This window comes from Selaginella moellendorffii, unplaced genomic scaffold (assembly GCF_000143415.4).
Source record: "Selaginella moellendorffii unplaced genomic scaffold, v1.0 SELMOscaffold_111, whole genome shotgun sequence".
Classification (NCBI taxonomy): domain Eukaryota; kingdom Viridiplantae; phylum Streptophyta; class Lycopodiopsida; order Selaginellales; family Selaginellaceae; genus Selaginella; species Selaginella moellendorffii.
The window spans coordinates 263,168-288,878 of NW_003314372.1; the positions used below are offsets into that span (position 1 = coordinate 263,168).

General features: G+C 48.4%; 6 protein-coding genes across 12 annotated transcripts; 3 read left to right on the forward strand and 3 right to left on the reverse strand.

Annotated features, from left to right (window-relative positions):
- Positions 1-14,140: 14,140 nt before the first annotated feature.
- Positions 14,141-14,858, reverse strand: LOC112342544. Its single transcript, XM_024664544.1, has 3 exons — positions 14,844-14,858; positions 14,690-14,785; positions 14,141-14,617 (listed from the first exon to the last, which is right to left on the reverse strand). The coding sequence occupies exons 1-3, from the start codon at positions 14,856-14,858 to the stop codon at positions 14,264-14,266; spliced, it is 465 nt and encodes a 154-aa protein (XP_024520312.1). The 3' UTR covers positions 14,141-14,263.
- Positions 14,859-14,933: 75 nt separating this feature from the next.
- Positions 14,934-19,212, forward strand: LOC9658532 (methionine S-methyltransferase). Of its 2 annotated transcripts, XM_024664522.1 has the most exons (12): positions 14,934-15,225; positions 15,279-15,475; positions 15,544-15,753; positions 15,813-15,908; positions 16,014-16,202; positions 16,254-16,442; positions 16,498-16,734; positions 16,798-17,244; positions 17,314-17,493; positions 17,551-18,519; positions 18,576-18,921; positions 19,018-19,212. In XM_024664522.1, exons 1-11 carry the CDS (start codon positions 14,976-14,978, stop codon positions 18,879-18,881), a joined length of 3,270 nt encoding a protein of 1,089 aa, XP_024520290.1. In that variant the 5' UTR covers positions 14,934-14,975; the 3' UTR covers positions 18,882-18,921; positions 19,018-19,212. The 2 variants fall into 2 exon arrangements, with proteins under 2 accessions (XP_024520290.1, XP_024520289.1); XM_024664521.1 differs by lacking the exon at positions 19,018-19,212 and having other exon boundaries at positions 18,576-19,016.
- Positions 19,077-20,694, reverse strand: LOC9663078 (calcium-dependent protein kinase SK5). Its single transcript, XM_002990723.2, has one exon. It carries the CDS (start codon positions 20,195-20,197, stop codon positions 19,286-19,288), a length of 912 nt encoding a protein of 303 aa, XP_002990769.1. The 5' UTR covers positions 20,198-20,694; the 3' UTR covers positions 19,077-19,285.
- Positions 20,695-20,772: 78 nt separating this feature from the next.
- LOC112342535 (protein DDI1 homolog 2-like) lies at positions 20,773-22,750 on the forward strand. Of its 2 annotated transcripts, none has more exons than XM_024664523.1 (13): positions 20,773-20,865; positions 20,914-20,946; positions 21,029-21,162; positions 21,234-21,354; positions 21,407-21,523; positions 21,574-21,639; positions 21,687-21,749; positions 21,806-21,850; positions 21,905-21,966; positions 22,020-22,113; positions 22,174-22,266; positions 22,320-22,389; positions 22,460-22,750. In XM_024664523.1, the coding sequence occupies exons 1-13, from the start codon at positions 20,800-20,802 to the stop codon at positions 22,681-22,683; spliced, it is 1,188 nt and encodes a 395-aa protein (XP_024520291.1). In that variant the 5' UTR covers positions 20,773-20,799; the 3' UTR covers positions 22,684-22,750. The 2 variants fall into 2 exon arrangements, with proteins under 2 accessions (XP_024520291.1, XP_024520292.1); XM_024664524.1 differs by having other exon boundaries at positions 21,240-21,354.
- LOC9658533 (cytosolic Fe-S cluster assembly factor NBP35) lies at positions 22,688-24,001 on the forward strand. Its single transcript, XM_002990684.2, has 3 exons — positions 22,688-22,792; positions 22,845-22,946; positions 23,002-24,001. The coding sequence occupies exons 1-3, from the start codon at positions 22,750-22,752 to the stop codon at positions 23,901-23,903; spliced, it is 1,047 nt and encodes a 348-aa protein (XP_002990730.1). The 5' UTR covers positions 22,688-22,749; the 3' UTR covers positions 23,904-24,001.
- A 135-nt stretch (positions 24,002-24,136) lies between these two features.
- Positions 24,137-25,356, reverse strand: LOC9663079 (protein sym-1). Of its 5 annotated transcripts, XM_024664529.1 has the most exons (3): positions 24,861-25,354; positions 24,659-24,795; positions 24,137-24,601 (listed from the first exon to the last, which is right to left on the reverse strand). In XM_024664529.1, exons 1-3 carry the CDS (start codon positions 25,059-25,061, stop codon positions 24,184-24,186), a joined length of 756 nt encoding a protein of 251 aa, XP_024520297.1. In that variant the 5' UTR covers positions 25,062-25,354; the 3' UTR covers positions 24,137-24,183. The 5 variants fall into 5 exon arrangements, with proteins under 5 accessions (XP_024520297.1, XP_024520295.1, XP_024520294.1 ...); XM_024664527.1 differs by having other exon boundaries at positions 24,137-24,797; positions 24,872-25,356; XM_024664526.1 differs by having other exon boundaries at positions 24,137-24,792; positions 24,861-25,356.
- Positions 25,357-25,711: the final 355 nt, after the last annotated feature.

Below are 25,711 nucleotides of genomic sequence, written 5' to 3' on the forward strand. Positions count from 1 at the left end.
TACGCTTGTTTGGCATTTGCTTCGGCCACTACCACGTGGCACCCTTTCGGCTCCACTTTGGGGCTTAGGGATTTGTGTCTCACAACTGGCCAGATTGAGAGGTGGTACCAGATGCTAGGGAGGATCATGCTCTTGACTATTATGATCCGCACTAGGAGCCCAAGTTTCCTTGGGGTCCATTTCTGAACTGCAGTCCAGATCCTCTTGAGAAGTGTGTCGTCGTGTGTGCCTACATTGTATTGGACCCCAACTTGGATGCTGAGGTACCAGGTGTCTTCACCTGGGCCAAGCCACTGAAAGCCTATCTCCAGCCCCCAGGCCTCGATGCCTAGCTTTCCCCAGTTCACTCCTACTGACTTGTTCTAGTTGATGGTTGCTCCTGCTGCCATGTTGAAATTCTCCTGCTTGGGTTTTGCTGTGTTGAGGTTCCCTGGGGTGGCAAGCAGGAAAAGTGTGGTGACATTCGTGAATGCCCCATCTTGCAGCTCTTGTGTCAAGACTTGTGTTCTCGGGAGTTATAGCCGTTCAGTGGGCAGCACCAAGCCTTTTGTATCCCCTCCTTGCACTAGGAAAGAGCCCAGCATCTCTGCCACTATTAGAAATAGGTAGGGAGTGAGTGGACAACCTTACCTCATTGAGCATCCCAAATGGAAGGTCAGGCCTATCTCTCCATTTAGTGTGACCCGGCTTGATGCTCCCTTGTATAGAAGTGAGATGCGCGATACAATTTTTGCCTGGATCCCTATCCTCTACATGCAATCCTCCATGAAGTCCCAATCATCTCAATCGTAGGCTTTCTCAAAGTCTAGTAGCCACACCACAATCTGTTGGTTTGAAGCGTTTGCCCACCATTGTGCAAGGAGGTACATCTAGATGGTTTTTGCGATTTGTTGTCCCAGCACGAAGCCTGTCTATTGTTCTCTGATGATGAGGGGCATGACTAGTTGTAGCTTGAGTGCCATCGCTGCAAACACCACCAAGCAGGGTTGACCAGTGGCTCAACCAGCCCCTATTTTTCAATGCACTATTCAAAGTGGAAGCTGTGACACTGGGACGAGAGACACACCACACAATTTAGAGGAAAATGCATGCAATTGACTTCTGAACCATGAAACAATTGGCAGGAGTGATCAATAGGGATTGGTGGCAAACAGTGAGAAGGACTCAAGTTTTTGGACCTTGGAAGCGATGCAACATCCTACTGGATGTTCTGCAACTCCTTCGAGTGGTGAATGACACGAAAGCAGGGACAAAGTGGCCGAGAAGATGCCTTAAAGCAGGAGACTTTGTGGCAATCCAGTGACAAATAGAGTGGGAGGAGCATGATGTAGTGCACCGTCCATTGGGGATGTGGACTCGTGCGTTCACTGCACCTACACCAGCATGGTAAGAAGGAAACGTTGAGGTGTGGTTTGTCGCTGAACCAAAGTGCAACATAGGATGCCCCTTTTGCGTCATGGGAGGAGATATGCTTCTCCCGATAGGTGAGAGGCAAGTGATGTTGGACGTCATGGATGACGAGGTACGTGGGAAGATTCGTGTGCTTAGGCAGTTGCCCAAGAGGCTGGACGTGGTGGCCTACTGGAGGGTGACGAATCATTGTGTAAGGAACTAACTCTCCGAGATGCCGTAGGCTAAAGGATCCCCAAAAGCATGACCAAAATGACAAAGAGTTCATCGGATGGGACTGAGTCGAAGATCGAGTCCAAGACCAACTTTGAGACCGAGTTCGAGATCGAGTCCGGGATCGAGTCCGAGGCCGAATCGGAGACCGAGTTCGAGACCAAGTTCGAGACCGAGCTCGAGACAGAGTTCGAGATCCAAATCGGGTCCGAGACCGAGTCTGAGGTCGAGTCCGAAGTTGAGTCCGAGATCGGGTCCGAGATTGAGCCTGAGATCGAGTCCGAGACTGAGTCCGAAGTCTGGTCCGAGATCGAGTCTGAGATCGAATCTGAGACTAAGTCCAGGAACCAGTCTTGAAGGAACTCTCCAGTGGTGCTTCCAAACTGACTTGAGGTTGAGACTAGGGCCGAGGGGCCTTGGGTGGGAGTGAGCATGGGCTTGGGTGGTGCTGGAGGGGCCACCCAAGGAAGTGCTCAAGAGTAGCTCCCACTCCCGAAAGGGAAACCGACTGCGGTGCTCCTGGCTCATGTGGAGTGGTGCCCCAGTTGAGTACCTTGTGGCTTATTGGTCCTCGCCCTTCCCAGGGGCTTGGGCCTTCCCTTCGGGATGGAACTGGGGGGGTAGAGGTACCCATACCGAGCCGTTAAGCCATGGTGTTTTGGCCCAATGTCCCGAAGCAAGTGTTGCACCCAAGGCTTGGGATTTAGAGGGTCCCATGATCAAGTCTTGTTGTACCAAGGGGTGTTAGGAACTTGGAGGCTTGGTGTGCTTGGCTGCTTGTGCATGTGGGGAGGGTAGCTGAACCTTAAGTCCAGTCTAACCTAGGAAGGGGGATTGGGAGGGATTTGGGAATCCGTGGATGGAAGGCTAACTCTCCATTGTTTGTGCAGTGATTAGCTAAAACCAAGTAGGACCAAGTAGGAGCTAGTACAATATGCGAGAACCTTAGCAAGGGAACTTAGCACAAGCCAAGGCAGTGTTGGTCGGATAGATGAGGTAAGCTGGAAAATTGGAAATGAAAAATTTGTGGCTTACACATTGATATAGTGATGACAGCAACTATTAGAAGATCTGGATTGGGACCTTGCTGCATGGCAACGAGGGACAAGAAGCTTTTTCTCCTGAAGTGCGCAATGGACTATTGACATCTCGAGAGGAGGCAAGAGAGGAGATTCCGAAGCTGTGGCAGAACTGTATATTATAGGGGGTTGATGCGGATCAAGTGGTGGACAATATGATTCACTTCTGGAAGTTGCCTGTTGTCACAAATATGACTTTGGGTATCGAAAGTTACCTATCAGCTAGTCCTTTCAAATATTCTTTCCTTACTATAATGATGGTAGGAGGTCGGTATTGTTGGATCCTTTATTAGTCTCCGCCTAAGCTAATTGAGAAACTAGTCATCACATGTGCACTTAGACCGGAAGGGCACTAAGTAAGGAAATCCTAAATTGTCATTTGTCAAGTAGACTTGACACGGTGATGAGAAACTCATGATGTTGACTTGCACTTATTAGTGTTGGGAACCCCCGTGATGTTGAGTTTGGTCCCTCAATATTGCTAAATGATAGCTTATCGTGTATGCCAAACACCCTTGCTATCATGCTCTTTCAGTTAGTCTCATTTTGGTCCTAAATGCTATTTATGGAAAATGTCTAGATTTGCTTATTTGGTATATCTATGGAATATAGAGATTGGTCTGAATAAATAGTGTTTGTCCCATGTCCAAATTTGCATTCTAGTGCCATTCCATATTTGGGGGGTTCTAAATTTATGCCAACCAACCAGAGTTATAGTCTAGTTCCTGCTTATGTGCCTGTCCTTGTTCTATGTCTGATTTGGGTCTAAACCCAAGCTCCACACCATGCTAGCTAGTGGAGTACCCATGTTCTTGCGTTAGGCCACCGGTATGCTGAAATAGCACTAGACTCCATTTGGCTCTATTTTGCGTACTAGTCCTGGCATTGGGATGCTAGATACTCTAGGATTATTCTAAGTCACTTCGTGCTCTTGTCCCTTTGCTCCTTGGGCTATATGCTTGGGAATTGTTCCCTACTTCAGTGCTATTGCTCCTTTGCTCCATGCTTGGGAGTTTGACACCGTTTTTTCGTTTAGTGGCCCAAGGCCCTAAAACTTAGGTTCTGCACCACTATCATTTGGACACATGGCATGTGACATGTGGCATATGACACATCGCACATGGAGGGTTAAGGTTCTGCTTCGTGGTTATCTTATGGTAAATCACCATAGGATAAAGGGTAAAGACCACATGTGCTACACCCATGCAGGAAAAAGTGAAAGTCACCTCGTGGTTGGTAGCGAACAATGGGCTCCTGGTTGGATAACGCTTCCAGGATGACACGAGTCACAGGTGCAGGGAGTGTGGCAAAATTGAGATGGTCAAGCATGCATTGTGGGAGTGTGATACTGCAAAGGAGGTGTGGTGCCAAATCATCAAGGTAGGGAAGGAGTTGAGAGTCATACAGGATTTTGAGGCCTGTAGTGGAGACATGCTCCAATGGTTCGAGGGAGCAAGGGGTCTTGCCTAGGGCCCAGCCCTGCGGCACATCAGGTGTAGAGGGTGGCATGGTTGGGGGATTTAGGTCTATTGGGATGTGACTGGGGTGGAGATAGGAGTCCCCCTGTGGGAGGCTCTTGGCCATACTCAATGGGCGGTATGGTGGGCGATAGGAGTCCAAGCCTTGTGGGAAGCACATAATCGGGTGCATTTTGATGGAACACAGGTCAAGGTATCACAGGTAATGGCTGAGTGGTGGAGACTTACACTGGCAATAGTACGGCTTCACCATACTATCCTTCGAGACAAAGGGAAGCTAGAGAGGCTCAAGGAATGGCAAAAAGCATGGCTGCCATGTTTAGGTGAAGGCGACCATAGAGAGGTTCGTTGGAGATGGCACCCCCTAGAGTCGATCTTGCAATCAGCACGAAGGGGGGACTTGGATCTAGATGTGATATGGTGGAGGTGACTGGAGCTGCTTCTACTTTAGGTCTAGTTTCACTTTGGATGAGGGAGCTGCCCACTAGGTAGCATGAGCTTTGGGTAGCATGCCCGGTTTTTGTATTAGTCCCTACGGGACATTGGACAATGTATATACATGTTTCATCAAAGTGGAAGTCCAACAAGTGTAATATGTTTTGACCAAAAGCTTCAACTTAGAAAGTCGAAAGTGGGAGTAGAACTCAAAACAAAGTGCTCAAGGAATGAGCACAAAACAATCAGTGAATGAGTCTCTAAAAAAGGACATAAGAAGGATTGACACATGGATGTGTCAGGAACTAGTACAAAAAGGAGTTTCCAAAATGGAGTCCAAGAAGGAACTTGATATGAAGTCCAAGATGGAGTCCAATATAGAGTCTGATATGGACCTGAGATGGACCAAGATAGAGTCTGATATAGACCTGAGATGGACTTGAGATGGAGTCTGAGATGGGGTTCGATATGGATCTGAGATAGAGTCCAAGATGGAGTCTAATATAGATCCAAGATGGCCTGAGATGGACCCAAGATGGACCCGAGATGGACCCGAGATAGAGTTCGAGATGGACCCAAGATTGAGTCTAATGTTGAGTCTGAGATGGAGTCCAAAGTAAAGGCTGAGATGGACTTAAGATGGAGTCCGAGGTTGAGGCTAAGAAAGAGGCCAAGATTGAGATTGAGACCGAGACTGAGACCAAGACCGAGACTGAGACCGAAACTGAGACCGAAACCTAGACTGAGTCCAAGACCAAATCTGAGACTGAGTCTAAGTCCGAATCCAAGGGTGAAAGCCCAAAGTGATTGTCTCCCAAACCCTAGGGGGTTTGGTGAGCTCCAAAAGTATAGTAGGGGGATGACTTTAGTGGAGCCAATTTAACTAGGAAAGACTATTGTGGCCAAGAAAAGTTATACCCACGTGTTGGGTGATGATAAAACCACTAAAGAGTCCAAGGCTAAAGTGAATACAGACAAATAAGTAAGTTAACTTGGTAAAGTGTTCAAGAGCCACCTTTATCTCCCTTGGGAGATTAAACAGTCAATGCTCCCAATCTAAGTTGTGGGTGGCACTATCTACTTGGATACTTGGTGTGGCTCATCGGAACCTTGCTTTAGCCACAAGGCTAAGGCACCTAAGGATGGAATGTGGGGAGAGTATCAATGAGGCTCACGTAGGGCCACGGTGTTTCAAAATGTTATCCCAAAGTCCTAGAATGGTTGGTTCTAATGAAAAAGGCAACATTAAAAGGTAATAAAAATAAAGAAGAAATAAGAGATTTCACCTCTTCCAACCATTGTATCCCACGAAAGGAAGTAATACATCTTGGCTTTGTAAATGGCACAACATAAAAGAAAATTCTTGCAAAGCCAATACTTAAATTCAATAATAATGGTGTCATGGGCAAGAAGATTGATTGTAGACCTTTCAAAAATATAAAATTTTTATAGCCATTTTGATTACATGCTTCATTCATGCAATTTAAATGCCTACTATAATGAATTATAGATATTATTCCTTCAAAATACTAGAAGTGTGTGGTCTTGATCTTGGGTAGTTTTAGATCTCTATCCCTTTTCATTTGGAATTAATGCTATTGATAAAAGGTGGTATATCAAAAAAGATGTTGCTATTGTAGTAGAATGAAAGCTCACTTATGGGTATATATAAAAATAAGTGCATGGATTTGTGTGCATATAATAGACAGCAGCACATATGACAATACTATCATACTTACACATATTAGATATGTTGTAATATTCAAATTCATTTGTACATTGTTATTATTCTTCTTATTGATCTCCTTAAATCGGTTCACTATAGATTTTTATAAATAATATAAGGGGGATAAAGAACTCCAAAACCTATAAAGAAGGATAAAGAGATTTCTTTTACATTTTTTAAATCACCTACCGCTTTTGTTCTCTCAAAGTCATATTTCTAAAAAAAAATTATGTCGCCACTTTGATCTTTGTCTTGGCTTTATTTTGTTAGAGGCTATGATTCGCAACAACACCAGTATGGTTGCTATTCAATATTTCTTCTTTCTAGTGTGGGCAAAGGTGGACAATAATAAGATTTTCAAAATTCAAAATCCAAGGAAATTAGTTTTTAGATATCCAATCAAAGTGTTTCAGCCAAAATGAGTATGAAAAAAGAGTTAGTCATCATCCTCTCTTCCTCTTCCTATTTATATGGAAAAGTTATGCCAGTGTTAGCCCCTAATTCACTAGCTCCATCTTCAATAATATTCAAAGTTATTAGTAATGCTTTCCACTTTTCCCACTTCTTAGTCAACGAGAAAAGGTTTTTAGCACGTCAAGTTTGATTGTTAGTGATGATGTTAGTAATGATATTCTGCTTTGGCATAGAGATCCAAGATATCTGATTACATGTAAACTATTATTAGTTTGTCAAATCTTTAGTATTAGATGATGTCAATAATGATAATTCTTTAATGATATAGTTTTGATTCTCAATATGACTTGAGTTTTATCCATATATGCAAATATTGCTCAATGACATTTAGCGCACATGCCTATAATTTAGGTTTATACACAATACAAAACAAATTTATGGATGAGGATTCATCCATTCATAGATTAAAATAGTACAATATATTTAATATAATAATGCAACATGCCAGATTTATACTCTTTAAAGTTCTGTCATGAATCCAAAATATGTATGAAATCTTGTTGAAAATGCAGCCTTTCTATATAATTGCAAAAAGTAATATTAATTCTCCAATAACTTAAACATTGAAAGGTGCTATATATACCATTATTTATAAATTTTAAAAAAATTCACATACAATATGAATGTATCTTATGTTAATGATAAAATAAAATAGGGTATAGGCCAAGTAGTTTCTAGCCTAGAGGGGCTGAGGTTACTCAAATAACCTCCAGCCCCCGGGACTAGGAAACTACCAAAGGTTGAGCTCGGGCTCACTACCTTGGGCAGTTTCTACCCTCGAGGGGCCAAGGTTATTCAAATAACCTCTGGCCCTCGGGACCAAGAAATTGCCCGAGGTCGATCTTAGGCTCGCCACCTCGGGCAGTTTCTACCCTCGAGGGGCCGAGGTTATTCAAATAACCTCTGGCACTCAGGACCTGGAAATTGCCCGAGGTGGAGCTCGGGTTCGCCACCTCGGGCAGTTTCTGGCCTCGAGGGGCCGAGGTTATTCAAATAACCTCCGGCACTCGAGAGTTGGAAATTGCCCGAGGTGGAGCTTGGGCTCGCCACCTCGGGTAGTTTCTGGTCTCAAGGGGCCGAGGTTATTCAAATAACCTCCAGCACTCGGGAGTTGGAAATTGCCCGAGGTGGAGCTCAGCTTGCCACCTCGGGTAGTTTTTGCCCTCAAGGGGCCGAGGTTACTCAAATAACCTCCGGCCTCCAGGACTGGGAAATTGCCCAAGGTCAATCTCAGGCTCGCCACCTGGGGCAGTTTCTGCCCTCGAGAGGCCGAGATTATTCAAATAACCTCCGGCCTTTGGGACCTGGAAACTGCCCAAGGTCGAGCTCAGGCTTGCAAACTTGGGCAGTTTCTGCCCTTGAGGGGTCGAGGTTATTCAAATAACCTTTGGCACTCAGGACTTGGAAATTGCCTAAGGTTGAGCTCGGGCTTGCCACCTCGGGCAGTTTCTGGCCTCAAGGGGCCGAGGTTATTCATATAACTGCTGGCACTCGGGACTTATTTGAATAACCTCCAGCACCCAGGACCAGGAAAGTGCCCAAGGTGGAGCTCAGGCTCACGACCTCAAGCAGTTTCTGGCCTCGAGGGGCCAAGGTTATTCAAATAACCTCTGGCCCCCGGGACCTGGAAACTGCCTAAGGTCAAGCTCAAGCTCGCCACCTTGGGCAGTTTTTGGCCTCGGGGGCCGAGGTTATTCAAATAACCTCTGGCCCCCAGACCCCGAAACTGCACGAGGTCGAGCTCAAGCTCACCACCTCAGGCAGTTTCTAGCCTCAAGGGGCCTAGGTTATTCAAATAACCTCTTGCCCCCGGACCCGAAAACTGCTTGAGGTCGAGCTTGGACTTGCCACCTCCGGCAGTTTCTCACCTCAAGGGGCCTAGGTTATTTAAATAACCTCTGGCCCCCGGACCCCGAAACTGCCCGAGGTCAAGCTCGGGCTCGCCACCTCGGGCAGTTTCTGGCCTCAAGGGCCCCAAGTTATTCAAATAACCTCTAGCACCCAGGACCCCAAAACTGCCCAAGGTTGAGCTCGGGCTTGCCACCTCGGGCAGTTTCTAGCCTCAAGGGGCCCAAGTTATTCAAATAACCTCTGGTCCCCCAGACCTCAAAACTGCCCAAGGTTGAGCTTGGGCTAGCCACCTCGGGCAGTTTCTGGCCTTGAGGGGCCCAAGTTATTCAAATAACCTCCGACCCCCAGGATCCCAAAACTGCCCGAGGTTGAGCTCCAGCTTGCCACCTCGAGCAGTTTCTGCCCTCGAGGGGCCGGGGTTATTCAACTAACCTCCAGCCCCCGCAACCCTGAAACTGCCCAAGGTCGAGCTTGGGCTTGCCACCTCAGGTAGTTTCTGGCCTCGAGGGGCCCAAGTTATTCAAATAACCTCTAGCTTCGGGATCCTAAAATTGCCCAAGATCAAGCTCAGGTTCACCATCTTGGGTAGTTTCTAGCCTTGAGGGGCCAAGGTTATTCAAATAACCTCCCCTTAGGACCTTGAAACTGGACAAGGTTGAGCTTAGGCTCACCACCTTGGGTAGTTTCTAGCCTTGAGCGGCTGAGGTTATTTAAATAACCTTTGGCCTTTGGGACCCCGAAACTGCCCAAGATTGAGCTTAGGCTTGCCACCTCAGGCAGTTTTTGACCTCGGATGAGCTTGTTAGTGCCATTGACATCATATCGAATCTTGTGGTTGAGTAGATTTCCAATACGTTCCTAGGGATTGATTTGAAACTCCATCAACAATGCAAGTCTTACTTGAGCTCTATTACCTATTAGATAGTATTGTGATTGATTGCACAATAAATAATAGTTCTATGGTGGAGGTAGCATATGATTTTGGTAGATTAGTGTTTGCTATTGAAGAACATTATTTATTCAAACACTGGTTTAGAGTTACCTCTAATCTCAAGGAGGTAAATTATATTTATTAAGATTTCAATACATGTTTAGTTTGTTTTATATATCATAGTCATCTTGAGTTTTTAGAGTTGGAGGTTTTACAGATAGAAGAAAATTAAATGAATCTTTACTTGAGAAGAAAATCCTGTCATATATCAAAATGTCAATAATAGTATGAAGTTTAGTTGTCAGGCATGCTCGGAGCTATTGACTAGACGTGTTGGTGAGCTTATTACGGTTGAGTTGGATTCGAGTGGTCATTTAGTTTGTGCTTAATATCATTGTAGCACATGTGATCATGGGATGAGATTTGGATATACTGTCATCATGGATCCTTGGAACCTTGAGGGATAAATGGGGATAAAATAGCCACTAAGGGCTCTCTCATCAAGCAATTGCCCCTTTTCTAGTTGGCTTAATGGGAGAGAGATAAGGTGCGCTACAATCATATTCCATAATTGCAAATTGGTATTCTCACATGCAACCATCAGTTTGTAATGGTTGTGTGTTGTCATCTCATCTTTCAATATTTTATCAACAATTATATATAAAGTGATAATACCATTTATGTAGCAGTTGCAACAGTTCTCAAAAAAACTATAAAAGCCCATAAAAATGTCTTCACCTAAGAAAAAAAAGTATATTAGGCATCTTAGAATCAAACTCTCAATTTGTTCACTAATTCCCATTAAATCAAGAGTCAGCTCTTCTATGGATTGGGTATAGTAGACTCCAACTTGAAGAAACTCCCCATCATTGACTTTGTCATCCACATCTAAAAAATGATATACTAGGTAGCAAGAGAGCTTACGTGTTTGCTTCTTTCAAGCCATTCCTAAATTGAACTCTTTACTTTTGATACCTTGTGTGTGTGTGTGTGTGAAGATAACCTAAAAAACCTATATTCTACACTAGCCAATCTATTGTTTCCCAAGGGGATATTGTTCTTCATCATGGAGCAATAGTGGGTTTGTGTCCATAACTTATTCTTGAATTTATTGTATATCTACTCTTTCTAAACCCATTGTTAAGCAATTGCTATAATGCTCAAGAAAAGCTTGTAAATCCATTAAGACATTTGTTTTGTCCAAAGAAAAGTAGCATATTAGACATTGAATATAATAACATTTTGTGCCTTTAAGCAGTCTTGCTATACCAAGAGCAAGATCTTGCAAAAACATGTGGCACTACTCTTGAAATGTTTGAGGTAATCCCTCTTTAGTAACAATATTCAAAATTTTGTATATAGAGAGTTCTAGTTCGACCCCCAATAGAAAGAAAATTGTAATGTGGTGTATAGTGAAGGTGAAATAGAATGTTGATAAACCTTAAGGATGGAGGTGGAGATTGATATAAGATGTTAGGGACCCAAGTACAAGTAGCAATGACTTTTCTTTGAGCCATTTCTATATTAAACTTTTTAACTTTCCAAAGAGCATAAGGATAACAAAAATATTATAATAACTAACTTTTTTTGGCATTTATATATTAATTTTTAGTATTGGGAATGAGGTTTATTTACTATGACACTAATAATACTCTTGAAATTCTTGAAATGTCAATCTCAAAAATGAAATTTCATAATCATTGTCTACTTATGAATAAAAAAGCTTTTAGAATTCTAGATACACGTGCTAGAATGTTTATCATTCTAAACCATCTATATATATTCTTTTCTACACTTGTGCCAACTTTCAAGAAAAATACACAACAGGGAAATATAAACTATATTATAGTAGTAGAGTATGTAAGCACATAGGCCCATATACATTCTCTTATGTGAGATTACTTTCAATTTTGGAAATGTAGATAAACTTGATTCTTTAATGTGATGTCATTTTTGAGTCTTTTAAAAGCTTTTGATTTTCATTATTATTATTCACTTTTGAAAAATATTAGTGGGGATTCATCCCAAAAATATATCTTGGTCTTCTCATATAGGAGGATTGCACTATAAGCAGGCAGCTAGAGTTTTTTTATATAAATTAATATATAAATTACAAATGCTATACAAAGCTCTATAGAATAGATTTATTAATTTTTTTTCACTATATTCATTCTTTCATTTCTTTTGTTCTAGACTGTTGTTTTGGAAGTAACATGAGCATTTTTATCAAAATTGATAAAGATTTTTACATTCTCAGATGGGTAATAAGGATTAAGAGTGTAATTTGAAGATTGTGCGAAATTAATATTCTCACATTAATTTGCCCTATACTTAAGAACCCTAGAATGAATGAACAGTATGTAAATATATATTGCCTTGACCAATATACACTATTAATGGCTACCCTTCAAAAAGATTTATCTTGATTCATATTTAGGATTTTTTAACGAATTGTAAGAAAATCAAAATATAATAGTTGTAAAGATAATCTTTAGTAAAAGAATAAATAAATTCTCATGAACTTTATCTTTTCTAAATAACTCAATCTAGTAAAAACTTTTGACCTAGGTATTTATATATTCTAATATTTTAAAGTTTATCAGAACTTTAATTTTTGGTTTGCTTAAGCAAACCTATAGGGGGATTGGATGGTAGTGAATATACCTAGAATATGCTTGGATATTCTAGGATATTCTACCATCTAACAGTTGGTATTTATTTAGATTAATCTGGTATTTATAATTTATAAACATGTTTATAATTTATAAACTTTCCTAAACACTTTCTAGTATATTCTTTTTTATTCTATCATCTAATGGTTGATATGCAATAAGATTAATCTTGTGTTTATAAATTACAAACATGCTTATAATTATAAACTTTATTTGAACAATTAGATTAATAAATAATAATAAAACTACCATTAAGCAAACCAACCGTTGCTACATGCAACACGTAGCAATTTATTATTTTAACATATAATTAAACTCAACTCAACTTTGGACCATCCCCACAACTACTATACCATCACCTCCCATATGACTCAAGCCACTTTTCTTTCTTTGCAAAAACATACCTCTCCAAGCATCCCCAATTCTTGCAGAACTGTTTCATCAGGGATGTCTTCAGTAGTTTGGTGACGAGATTGGGCACTGCAGCAGTATTTGAAAGAGGCAACTTCGAAAGATGGCAGCCAGATGTTCCCTGGTGGCAGAAACTGTTGCAGGCCTGCATTGGGAAACCACGCCCCTGCAGCTGGCACCGAGTTTGTGCTAGAGGATGGGTTCAGCATGTCGCTATGCCAATTATTGGCAACCCCCAGATCACGGACGATGTGCTTGCTGGCAAGGTTCCGCTGGATGGCCGATGCCTCATGGAGATCCCTACCATCCACAACATGGCTAAGTTTGTCCCAGGAAGACGAGCTTGCCAGCAAGGAACTGGTCCGGGAGCTAAGAGTCCTTAGCCAGAACAGAGATGGTCTCAGCAGCCCACTCCCGTGTCAGCTCCTCCCCATCGTTGTCGTTGGGTGCAAAAATAGGCCGCCCTCGGAGCTTCTCGAAATCATCCTGCATTGCGGCAGGGAAGTCCTGATCTTCGTACACCCTCACTACATGCATCAAGGGCAAACTTGTGTTAGCCTGCGTGCAATTCAAATCTGTCTTGTTCTTAAACCTCTGGTAGAATCTTGCACCTGCAGGCTCGAGCAATCAGTGGGTGAAGGGCTGGCCATTCAAAGGGACGTCCCCAGCAATAATTCTGTCCATCTCCAGGCTCCGCAAGAGGTAACGCATGCGCACCAGAAGTCACCCATCGACCAGAGCATGTTTTCCATCCACCAGTTACGCTCCAGGCCAAAGGAAGGCTTGCCCCGGCAGCCAAGCAGTGCCTCGAGCTGCTGCTTGTCCATATCGTGGTACAGAGACGCAAAGTGCTCGTCTCTGAAGAGCATGCCCTCTACGAACTCGAGCTCATGAAATCTACGTACTAAGATGATCACTTTGGGTTGGAGGCCCTGCGCGCTCGAGTGAAGATTTGAGTGAAATTCCCGGAAACCCGTCGCCGACCAGGTGCTCCTTCATACTTTGTAGATGTCGAAGGCCCTGTCAAGGGCCCTGCACTACCAGCAGCAACGGGATATATCTGACCCCATACTTAACATATAGCTGGGCCCGCGCTCATCAGGATAATCTGCGACCTGGCTCGTTATCGAAGCTGATCTAGAGGCACTACCTTCCGTCGCTGGCGCCACGGATGTAAAGGTCTTGTGCTCCGGGCTCTCCAGTGTCGCTGGTGAACAAAAGAGAAGAAAAGGTAAAACAAGACGAAAGGAAAAGGCCTCACCCTTCCCGCGCAAAACGGCGCTCAAAGGCTGGAAATTGAAACCAACCCGTCCGGCAGTGATGTCGTTGACGGTGCATGAGCTCTGTAATGCAATGCCGCCGCCAGTCCCCCGGACGATAACGCTGGGCATCATCTGGCACAAATATAGGTTGGGCCAGGCAGCATTCCCGCAGCCTCTCTGCGAGAGACCAGGCTGCTCCATAAAATCCGACGCTGCACAGGGAGAGTGAGTGCTAGAGCAGCATCCAGAGGCGAAGTGGTGATAGAGGATGTCTTCTTGGCACGTCCTGCGATGGATCAATCTTCAGTATAGAGATGGCAATCATGTCGTGCACAAGCTTCGGGAAGGCGAGGAAGCGAGGAGGTGCTGTTGCTGGCTGGGGAACACTAGCTGACGTCCCTTTGTGGCTGTCGGGGGTTGGGGACGCCTTTGGTGGGCCGGAACGTATCCCTCAGCGGAGGAGGAAGAGGCACATTCCACAAACTCTGGCATTCCATGGCGCCGCCAGGGTGCATCTCCACTGGCGGCCGCGGGCAAACCCTGGGGGCGGAGCAGCGTTCCGCGGCAGCGCGTACCTGGCAGCGCCTCCGCCAGGATGCATCTCCGCTGGATCGTGCTTGGCGGCGGAGCTGCATTCTCCCCCGCGTACCGTTTTCCCGCCTGAAAACCCAAACCCTGTCGGCAGTCCTAAAGTCAATTAGCCCTGGTGGCTGCAAACTGATGATGAATCCATCGGCAGTCACTCACCCACAGACGAGGGCGCGATTGCCGATCCCCACACAAACGTCTTGAAGAACGTAACCTGGGATCCACCACCTTGTCCTGCACGATCGATAGGGAATCCTTTCCCCTTGCCCTAATTAGGGCTCGAAGGGGGTTGAAGGTGCCACGCTGGACATACCTTTTGGACCCGCATTATTCGCCCAGGGCTCAACTCTCGTTAGAAAAAGCAAAGCCCTAAAGCATTAAGTGACTGAGAGAGAGAGAGAGAGAGAGAGAGAGAGAGAGAGGTGATCGATTCATCCATCCAGCCATGGCTGCTGCCGCTGCTGGAGAGATGGAGGAGGTGAAGCGCTTCCTGGATGAGTGCCGGGAATCCGGCGACAAGACCTACGGCGTCTTCAAGGGCGTGCTGGATGAGCTCCAGAATGAGACCACGCGATCCAGGGCGCGCAAGCTGCTGGCATCCGTGGAGCGCTACGTTGACGCCGAGCTTTCCACTGTGGATTGCTTCGCGACATTCCATTTCCGGATCCATCAGCTCGTTCTCTCGGATTCTCAAGGTATAGCGGCCCGGATTGCATCAATTGCTCTCTGTTTGATCAATCGCCCCCAGGTCTTCGCAAGAACCGTCAAAAGCTCACGCTTCTTGAGCTGCCGAGCATCTTCATTCCCGAGGACTGGTCGTTTACTTTCTACGAAGGGATCAATCGCCTCCCGGACAGTGGATTCCATGACCGCGATGTGGCAGAGCTGGGCTGCGGCAATGGCTGGGTGTCCATTGCCATCGCCGAGAAATTGCTACCGAGAAAGGTAGCTCATCATATTTCCTATGTGGACTCCACGCGAGCTTAATTATTCTTTGCCTTTGTCGTTCTTAGGTGTATGGCTTGGACATCAATCCTCGAGCGATCAAAGTTGCCTGGATCAACCTCTACTTAAACGCGCTTAGCGGCGAGGACGGATCACTGGTGATCGACCGCGAGGGGAAATCGCTACTGGATCGTGTCGAGTTTTACGTTTCGGATTTGCTGGGTTATTGCCGGGACCGAAATATCATGCTGGACCGCGTTGTCGGCTGCATACCTCAGGTAAGGTTTCGCTTGTTTTGGTGTTTCCCTGCCTTCACTTTCTTTCGCCTGCATTGCAGGTGCTCAATCCCGATCCGGAAGCCATGCTTAAGCTTGTCTCGGAGAATGCTAGCGAGGACTTTTTATATTCCCTCAGCAACTATTGCGGGCTTCAAGTAAGCGCTAGTTTTTTGTTTTCTTTCCTTCTATGCCTATTATATGGTTTACAGCGAGCGAGATGCGTAGCGTCTGGTACTGAAAGCTTCAACGCATGAATGCAGGGCTTTGTGGAAGATCAGTTTGGCCTGGGACTCATTGCGAGAGCTGCAGAAGAAGGCATTAGCGTGATAAAGCCCAATGGTGCTATGATTTTCAACATCGGTGGCCGACCGGGACAGGCTGTCTGCGAGCGCCTGTTCGAGAGGAGAGGCTTTAAAATCGCCAAGCTGTGGCAAACGAGAGTCAAACAGGCAAGCAGCCGATATTCCCGCCTTTCTGATTCACTGACTTTATTACCTTAGGCAGCCGATACAGACATTTTAGCGCTAGTTGAGATAGAGAAGAACAGCCGCCATCGCTTTGAATTTTTTATGGGGCTGTTGAGCGAAGAGCCGATCTGTGCGCGCACAGCATGGGCGTACTCCAGAGCTGGAGGCGAAATCTCTCATGGATTATCTGTATACAAGTGTGAACTACGCCATCCCAACGAGGTTAAGTTCTCGTGATAAATAGGCTTTCCTGTGACTAACAAGGTTTCCTTCGCAGATAAAGACCATATTCAAGTTTTTGAATAACAAGATTCAGGAATTACGAGGTGCATTAGACTTATCATTCTCAGAAGAATCAGTGGCGGAAGAGAAAATTCCTTTCCTTGCATACCTCGCAAATGCACTGGAGGGGCTTTCCTATATCCCCTGCGAACTCCCAGTTGGAAGCACCAATTTTCGCAGCTTAATTGCCGGTTTCTTTCGAATATATCATGGAATACCTCTCACCCCCGCTGTAAGTTGATAGATTGAACTGTTGGGAACGCTACTGATAGTTTCTGTATTTCCTCGTTCGCAGAATGTAGTTGTGCAGCCGTCAAGGTCTGTTCTCATCGAAAACATTCTCCGTCTTTATCAACCAAAGCTTGCTCTAATTGACGCGATGTTCACGAGATGGTTACCAAAGAAATGGCTGACGGTGTTACCCCACCAAAGTGATCAAGTCAGCTCGTCTGAGATCGCCGTGGTGGAGGCTCCTCATCGCACAGATCTGGTCATTCAGCTACTCAGGCACTTGAAGCCTCAGATTGTCATCACCAGCCTCGCGGACTTTGAAATGAGAACCTCCACTGCGTTTGAACAGTTGCTGCACGAGTGTGCCGAGGTCGGTGCGCGGCTTTTCCTGGACATATCGGATTACGTGGAGTTGTCTAGTGCACCCGGCACTAATGGTGTCCTGCAATACATGGCCGCTCACGCGCTTCCGTCGCACGCTACCATCATGAGTGGCTTGGTGAAAAATAAGGTACAGGCTTTTCTTTCTTCTTTGTCCTTGGAGGATGCTAAATCAGTCACCACCACTTGTCCATTCCAGGTCTACGCTGACTTGGAAGTTGCCTTTCTTATATCCGAGAATAAAGATGTTCTCCATGCGCTGGCTTTGTCTGGGGAGCTTGTGGACGGCCGGACTGCCGTAATGAACCAGTTCTACTATGGTTGTCTCCTACACGAGTTACTTAGTTTTCATCTGCCAGAGCGTCACACGTCTTCAGAGGTTTGAGAGTTTCCTTTCTTACTGCTGGATAAAACTTATATGTTACATGTTTTCCAGAGATTAATCCGCCAAGAGGAAAGCTCCAAGTTCATCCGTTTTGCAGACTGCACTAGGAAAGCTATTGTCGAGGCTGAAGTATGTAGCTCGGGGTCATTGGTGGCGAATGCCATTCACCTGGATATTGATGAGAACGCTCTTCCCACGCCCCTGGCGGTGAAGGCGGTAATCTTCGAGGCGTTCTGCCGACAAAACGTGAGCGAAGCAGAAACCGATCCCAAGCCGGAAATTCTGGATTTTATAAAAGCCAAGTGCCTGCTCGGACCAGACTATTGTGGGGAACTAGTGCTTGGGGACAGCTGTTTATCCTTGTTCTCGAATCTGGTACTGGGCTGCGTCGAAGACAAAGGCACCCTGTGCTTTCCTGCGGGCTGCAACGGGACGTATCTGTCGACTGCCAAGTTTTACGATGCAGACCTGAGAAGAATTCAAACGAAGAAAGGCGACGGCTTCAAGCTTACGGCCCATGCAGTGGAAGAGACGATCAGGGATCTTACAAGGCCGTGGCTCTACATCTCGGGTCCGACAGTGAGCCCCACAGGCGTCCTCTATTCCAGCGGGGAGATAATCTCAATCCTCTCGGTGTGCGAGAAAGCTGGCGCAAGGGTTATCATAGACACTTCGTTTTCCGGGCTCGAGTACGATAGCAGCCGGGTGGACTGGGACTTGAAGAGTTTCGTGGGCAGAGCAAGCGGCAGCAACAAGTCGTTTGCAGTTGCACTTCTAGGGGGATTCTCTACGGAACTGCTATCAGGCGGGCATGAATACGGCTTTGTGACTTTTACCAGCTCCATCTTTTCCGAGGCGTTTAAAGACGCTCCCTTGAGGAAAACACCACACATGACGTCCAACTACATGATCAAGAAACTTCTGGCGATGGCGAACAGCAAATCGTCCTCGAGGGACTTGCAAGACGGAGTTCGTAGTCAGCAGCTCATCCTCAAGCAGAGGGCTGAGAAGATGAAAGAGGTAAAAGGTCTTTATCGCCTTGACTCTTACGTAGTTGAAGCTTTTTCTGTTTTCAGGCGCTGGTTGCGTGTGGATGGGAGGTTTTGGAGCCTCAAGGAGGGATCTCCCTAGTTGCTCGTCCATCGGCTTACGAGGGCAGGACGTTTTCGTACAAAAGTATCGGCGGGGAAACGACGAAAGAGATTAAGCTGGACAGCGTGAACATACGCGAAGCAATGCTGTGCAGCACCGGCGTTTGCGTGAGCAGCAGCCAGTGGACGGGGTTGGAGCACTATTGTCGCTTCGTCATCGCTGTTAGCGACGACAAATTCGATACGGCGTTGAAAGCGCTGCGGAGGTTCAAGGACTTGGTGCTGGGCTGACGATCCATCGCTATCTTCTCCTCCTGGAAACAGAAACAAGGCCAGTTAGTCAGCTCTTATCTCCCACGTCTTTGCCATCTTGCTTTTCTTGCTTTTCGCGCTTGCTAAACGTGCACCACTTGTGCTATTGCTACAGAGGACGGAAATCATCCATCCATCCATCCATCCATCCCTCGACAGAGACAAACAGCGGCGGACGGAATGGTCGGTCAACCAAGAGTTATTTTTTGGACGAAAGGAAGAAAAAGAATGGGTTGGTTGTTGACGTTTGATTACCTACCTAACAGGGGATCCACGAGCTCCCAGTTGGGGAGCGAACGTGGCTTGGCTAGCTGGCTGGGCGGGCGGGATACCGCGGGAGAGGGCAAATGGATATGCTGCGGCATACCGCGGCATACCGCGGCTTACCGCGACGGCAATGCGAGTGCGGCGGTTGCTACGACCCAGGGGTGTGCGATGATGTCGGCGGGCTTGGGCCGCTTGTATGGATTCTTGTCCATCATCTTTTGGATGAGATCCTTGGCGCCGCCGGGGATGCCGTCCCAGTCGAGGCAGGCGTCGGCGGTGACGGCGCAGGCCTTGAGGTCGGAGAGGAGCCCCAGGGTGGAGTAGTCGGAGAAGACCTTGGACGCCCCCGCCAGCATCTGGTAGAGCGTCACGCCCAGGCTCCACACATCGGCAGGCAGCCAGTAGCTCCCGCACATCACCTCCGGGGCAACGTAGCGCGGCGTGCCAACTTTGTCCTTGAGTTGCTTGCGCGCCGCCGCCGCCGACGAGACGCAGTTGTATTCGGCGATGCCGAAGTCGGCGTACTTGACGACCAGGGAGGCCGCGGCGGCGCAGCTCGTCGTACTGCCGCCGCCGCTGCTGTTCTTGGCACTCACCAGCAAGATGTTGTCGGGCTTGACATCGCGGTGCATGATCCCCGCCGAGTGGAGGTCGTCCAGGGTGGCGGCGAGGTGGCGCACCAGTAGCGCCGCCTCCGCCTCGGGGATCTTGCCTCGCTGCTGGATCCAGTCGGCGAGGCTGCAGTCGCACAGCTCCATGATCAGGTGCCAGGCGTCCGCGTCCATCACCATCTCCTCGTAGTGGACGACGCCGCAGTGGTTGCTCATCTTGGCCAGGCACTCGGCCTCCACCTGGACGCGCTTCATGGTCACCGAGCAGCTCTTGCTGCTGGCGTCAATGCGCGTCGACTTGCACGCGAATCGCTTGCCATCGCTCTTGCGCACCAGGATGGAGACGCTGCTGTGCTCGCCCGCCCCAATCACCGACCCGGGGCTATACTTCGCCCACAGCTTGCTGCCGCCTGCCATGGGATCTCTCGGAACATCAAACACTCCTCCGCCTATGAACTCTGATCAATCCAATGCGGTCCAATCCCAGAGGGGCCCAAGACGAAAAAGGAGGAACGGATGATGGATCAAGAATCACACTCTCTCCTACAAATCCAGCCAAGAGCCCACAGATGCCCACAGATGCTTGCTTGTTGCTGCTCCAACCGCAGCTGTTGTTGCTTGACTCCTCCGCCGCCGCCTCCTGACCCTCCGCCTTGCTTGTGCCGCTGCGACCATGGCGACGGCCCTTGGATCTTGGCCCCTTCTCCCTGTGCGATTCAAGCAGCGCTAGTGCGGCCAGCAGCGATCTCTATGCCTATCGTCGGGGGGAGGGGATTGGAACATCCAGCCGAGACCGAGAACGGGTCCTCCGATGGGTGGCGGGGGCAGCGGCGGCGGCGGCGGCTGTGGGCGGCTATCCATCCACTCGACGAGGCAAAAACTCTCACACACTCACCCGGGCTATGCGCAGGCCTCCTTTTAACAATAATGCCCAAGGACACCCTGTGCTAAGGACACCCTTCCTCAATAATATCACCCGAATATGCCGGCCATCTAGGGTTAGGGCTTTAGGAGATCCAATGAAGATCACTGTCATGACGTCGGACGAGCGCTTCGTGTCGCTGGACGTCGATGCCGATGAGCTGGTAACACTATCTCAAGCTCCGCCCTTCTGATTCGCGGGGCTTTGGCAGGTTGAAAACGTCAAGGCGCTACTGGAAGTGGAGGTAATTCTACCTAGATCCAAATCAATCCAGCGCAGCTGCGCAGGAAGAGCGAGTGATGCTAATGCCCCGCTCTGCTCTACAGACGCAAATTCCGCTCCACCAGCAGCAGCTATTGCACCACGGCAGGGAGCTCCCCAACTCTCACAAGCTCAATGCCGCGGGAATCGTGGACAATGACCTGCTCATGCTTGTGGCGGCGGCCCCTCCTCCAACAAGGTTCTTTCGCTTGAATCACAGAGAGAGAGAGAGAGAGAGAGAATGGAACCTTTGTTCTTATACTTTCGCAGCACCAGCGGCTCGGGAGGAGGCAATGAGATGGCTCTCAATGCCGATGGCTCCGCTGTAAACCCGTCGGCCTTCATGAGCCGCTTGAAGCGGGATCCACAGACCATGAAGTTCCTGTTTGAGGTTCGTGTGCTCCTCCTTCCAATGGTCCCGGCCTAAAAATGTCAGCTTGCAGAGAAACCCAGACATAGCGGGCGCGGTGCACTCAAACAACGTCTCGGCGCTCCAGGGCTTTCTCAGGCAGATCCACCAACAGAAGCTGGATCTTCAACGGCGTCAGCAAGAGGAGATTGTAAGATACCGTGGTGTCTTTGAAGGCTCTCATTCCCGCTGTCAGTGCAGGCACTGATGAATGCTGATCCGTTCGATTTAGATGCACAAAAGAGAATAGAAGAGAGTATACGTCAGGTACCTTCAATTCTGCTAGAAAGCTCATTCGTTTCTCTTTTCCTTAGAGAAACATAGACGAAAACTGGGAAGCAGCCGTGGAGCACAACCCCGAAGCATTTGCCAGTGTCGTAAGTGGTTTACCTTTTGGGTTTGGAGTCTGTCTAATCACACTCCTTTGTTGCAGATAATGCTTTACGTGGACATGGAAGTGAATGGCTTTCCCCTGAAAGTAAACTACACCAATTTCCTGGCCGTGGGACTGAACACTGGGAAATGTGTGCAGGCTTTTATTGACAGTGGAGCGCAAATGACCATAATCTCAAGGACTTGTGCAGAACGCTGTGGGTGAGATGGATTCATTTCTAGCCTACACAGGCGGCGTTCTAACTCGCAAACAGGCTGTTGAGACTCTTGGACAAGCGCTATGTAGGTGTTGCCAGGGGCGTGGGTCAAACGGAAATCGTGGGAAGGATTCATGTAGCTCCTCTCAAGGTTCGAAGTCTTTCTAGATCCAGATGAAGAAACGAAGTTGAGGTCCCTTTCTGATGGCAGATAGGAGATCATTTCTATCCTTGCTCGTTCACAGTTTTGGACCAGCCTAATCCTGAATTCATCTTTGGCCTTGACATGCTACGCAAGCACCAGGTTGAGAGTTCAATCTCGTAAAGGAAATGTGTTAAGTCTCACAACGCGTGCAGTGCTCCATTGATCTCAAGGATAACGTGCTTAGAGTTGGAGGCGGTGAGATTGCAGTACCATTTCTTCAAGGTTGGTTTTCTATTGCCTCGGTGCGACGAGTGTAACTTTTTTCTCTTTCATCTTTGCTTTTAAACGGCAGAGAAAGACATTCCGAGGCATTTCCATCAAGACGAAGTGAAACCATCAGCAAGCACAAGCGTGCTTCCGGCTCCAGCAGCGGCGGCTCCTCAGGCATCGTCCGATTTGGAAGCCAAAGCGTCGCGGTTGATGGCACTGGGCTTTGACCGCCCATCGGCGTTGGAAGCGCTGCGGCTATGTAATGGCAACGAAGAACAAGCAGCCAGTTATTTATTTGGCGGATAGTCTCATAAGCTGGGCTTTCCATTTCCTGTTTTTAGGGTTTAGGGGAAGAAGGAAAAAGAGTCGGTGATGGAAGGCGCGGGGGAGGATGTTCCCGACAATGCGAATGAGCGTACGTAATTTCGATTGCTCTCCAATCTCTGCTCATCGCTTTCGATTCGCAGACTGCCCGGGCACTGAATCGGAGGCGGCTGGAAAATCCGCGGCTTGTGCTGGATGCCCCAACCAGCAGGCGTGCGCCACCGGCCCCAAGGGCCCCGATCCAGGTAATCCATAGATAGATAGGTCAAGGACTGGCCTAATACTAACAAGCTGCTCCAGACCTTGTTGCGATCAGCCAGCGCATGAGCAGCGTCAAGCACGTAATCCTGGTGCTGTCGGGCAAAGGCGGCGTGGGCAAGAGCACGTTCGCGGCGCAGCTATCCTTCGCCCTGGCGGGGATGGACAAGCAAGTCGGGCTGCTGGACATCGACATATGCGGGCCGAGCATTCCAAAGATGCTGGGACTGGAGGGCCAGGAGATCCACCAGAGCAACCTGGGCTGGTCGCCGGTGTACGTGGAGGACAACCTGGGCGTCATGTCCATCGGCTTCATGCTCCCGGACCCCGACGAAGCCGTCATCTGGCGAGGCCCCAGGAAGAACGGCCTCATCAAGCAGTTCCTCAAGGACGTGTACTGGGCCGACTTGGACTTCCTCGTCGTGGACGCGCCCCCCGGGACGTCGGACGAGCACATCTCCATCGCCCAGTACCTCAAGGTGGCCAACGTTGCGGGGGCGATTGTGGTCACCACCCCACAGGAGGTGTCCATAATCGACGTGAGGAAGGAGATAAGCTTTTGCAAAAAGGTTGGCATCCCGGTGCTCGGGGTCGTGGAGAACATGAGCGGCTTGCAGCTCCCGGTCAGGGATCTCGTGTTTAGGAAGAGCAGCGACGACGGGCAAGAAGACGAGGACGTGACCCGGGAGGTGATGCTCAAGCTCGAGACGCTCGCCCCGGAGCTGCTGTCAACTCTGGCCTGCGCCCAGGTGTTTTACGTGAGTGGCGGTGGAGCGCAGGAGATGGCCAGGCAGATGCGGGTCCCGTTCTTGGGACGGGTACCTCTGGATCCACGGCTGAGCCGGGCGGCCGAGCAAGGGAAGTCGTGCTTCGAAGACTCTCCCTCTCCCAGCGGGCTTGCTCTCAAAGGGATCATCAAGCGGCTGCTCAAGGCTATCGGGTGATCGAGCATCCACAAATGCAGCAGGAGTAGCGCGTTGTAGATAGTGATCGACTACCAAGTCAGACTATGGCGTTAAATTCAATAAGCGTGTTGATGAAAGTGAGGTGGTCTCGTCCGGCTCCATGCCCAAGTCGGGGCACCTTTCTATTGATCTCGTTTATCTTCCACGTCAGCTGCTGCAACTGCCACAGGGGGTGTCATGGACAGCGAGAGGGAGCGGGAACGAAATCCTGATGGCTCTCGTTGAAAAAGAATAAAGAATTTTCTTGAATGCCCACTAGCTAGTCATCTCTAGACGAAGAAGGGTCATCACTAGCGCCGGTGACAAAGGCGGTGAGTTTGCGCTTCCACGGCGCGTTGTTCTGGTGCTTGAACCACGAGAGGAAGGCGCTGTCCAGCAGGCAGAAGAAATTCACGTAGAGCAGCTGGTGCTGGACAGGCACGAAGCGGAAATTCACCACCTGGACCACGGGCCACACCGCTCCTTCGGTCAGAAACGCGGGGATAAAGTCTCGTCCCAGCTCCTGCCTCACAACCTCCCACCTCTTGCCCGCCGCCAGCCCCGAATACGTGAAAAACGCCACAAGATGGATCGGCCCAAAGATGAGCGCGTCCGCCGCCAGCTTTGTCGCTAGGAATCTCAGCGATTTGGGCCTCAGTCGCAGCTTGTTGTGGACGAGATGCTCCAGCCCCTCATACCTGCACAAGGAAAAAGATGGGAAAGCCAATACAGCCATAGCCGAGCTCCAGACGAACCAGAAATGACCCACTGGACCGACGAATCCCACTCCGAACATGCTCGAAATTCCCACCCGCTTCCAATTCAATCCATCCTTGTCCTTGCCCGGCCCCGGCTCCACCTGTGGATCGATTGCGATAATTGTGAATGCCTGCTCTGTGTGTGTGTGTGTGTGAGAGAGAGAGAGAGAGAGAGAGAGAGAGAGAGAGACGCATTTACGCTGGGCAAACCATGGGGAAGCGGCGGAGGCGAGATGACCGATTTGTGCTGCCGCTTCTCCACGCTGGCGCTCACGCTCTGCGCCACCATGTCGCCCACAGCCCACAAGATGCCCGACGTTACGATCTGGGTGCGCACGGGCTTGGCCGCCAGTTGACCCTGGTACCACGACCACGCACTCCTCATCTTGATGGCGCCCATCTTCTCCCCCTGGCGCCCTAGAAAACCATCACGCAAACAGAACAGAGCACCCTAATTCCCCCGTGTTTTAAAGCAGTCGATCGATCAATTCCAGAGAAACAAGATCTCGAGTGAGGTATTGGCCTGCTGGACGGCGAAGCGTTGCGCGGGCACTAGAGCTCGTCGCCGGCCAGCAGGCCAACACCTGCCTCAAAATCTTATGGGACAAGGAGGAGAATTCACACGCCAATTCCTTGACAAGAATTCAGCTCGCAAGGGGCGAGAAAGAGGCGAGAAGAAAAAAACGAGCAATCTGTGGCAAGAATGTGGAGTGGAGCCCTAAAAAAGGCCCCTCTATGCCGTGCCCCATGCTCCATCACACATTGGATCAAACAAAATATCGGCAAGAGTAAGAGTTTGTTGCTCTTTGGTGGTTTCATAATTCACTGCGTGCCCACAAGCAATCATTCGCTTTATATTCCAAACCAAGCTCATAAACTTGGCCCAATTCAACCTGACTGACGGCGGGAGAGAGAATATTTCCGGGCCAGAGAATATACCGGCAAATGATGCCCGTCAGGGAATCATTAGATTCCCTGCCCACTGTTTGCAGGGGCCTGATCTCCCGCTGGAACTCAAAACAAACAAACAGCCCTTGCGTTGCGTCGCTG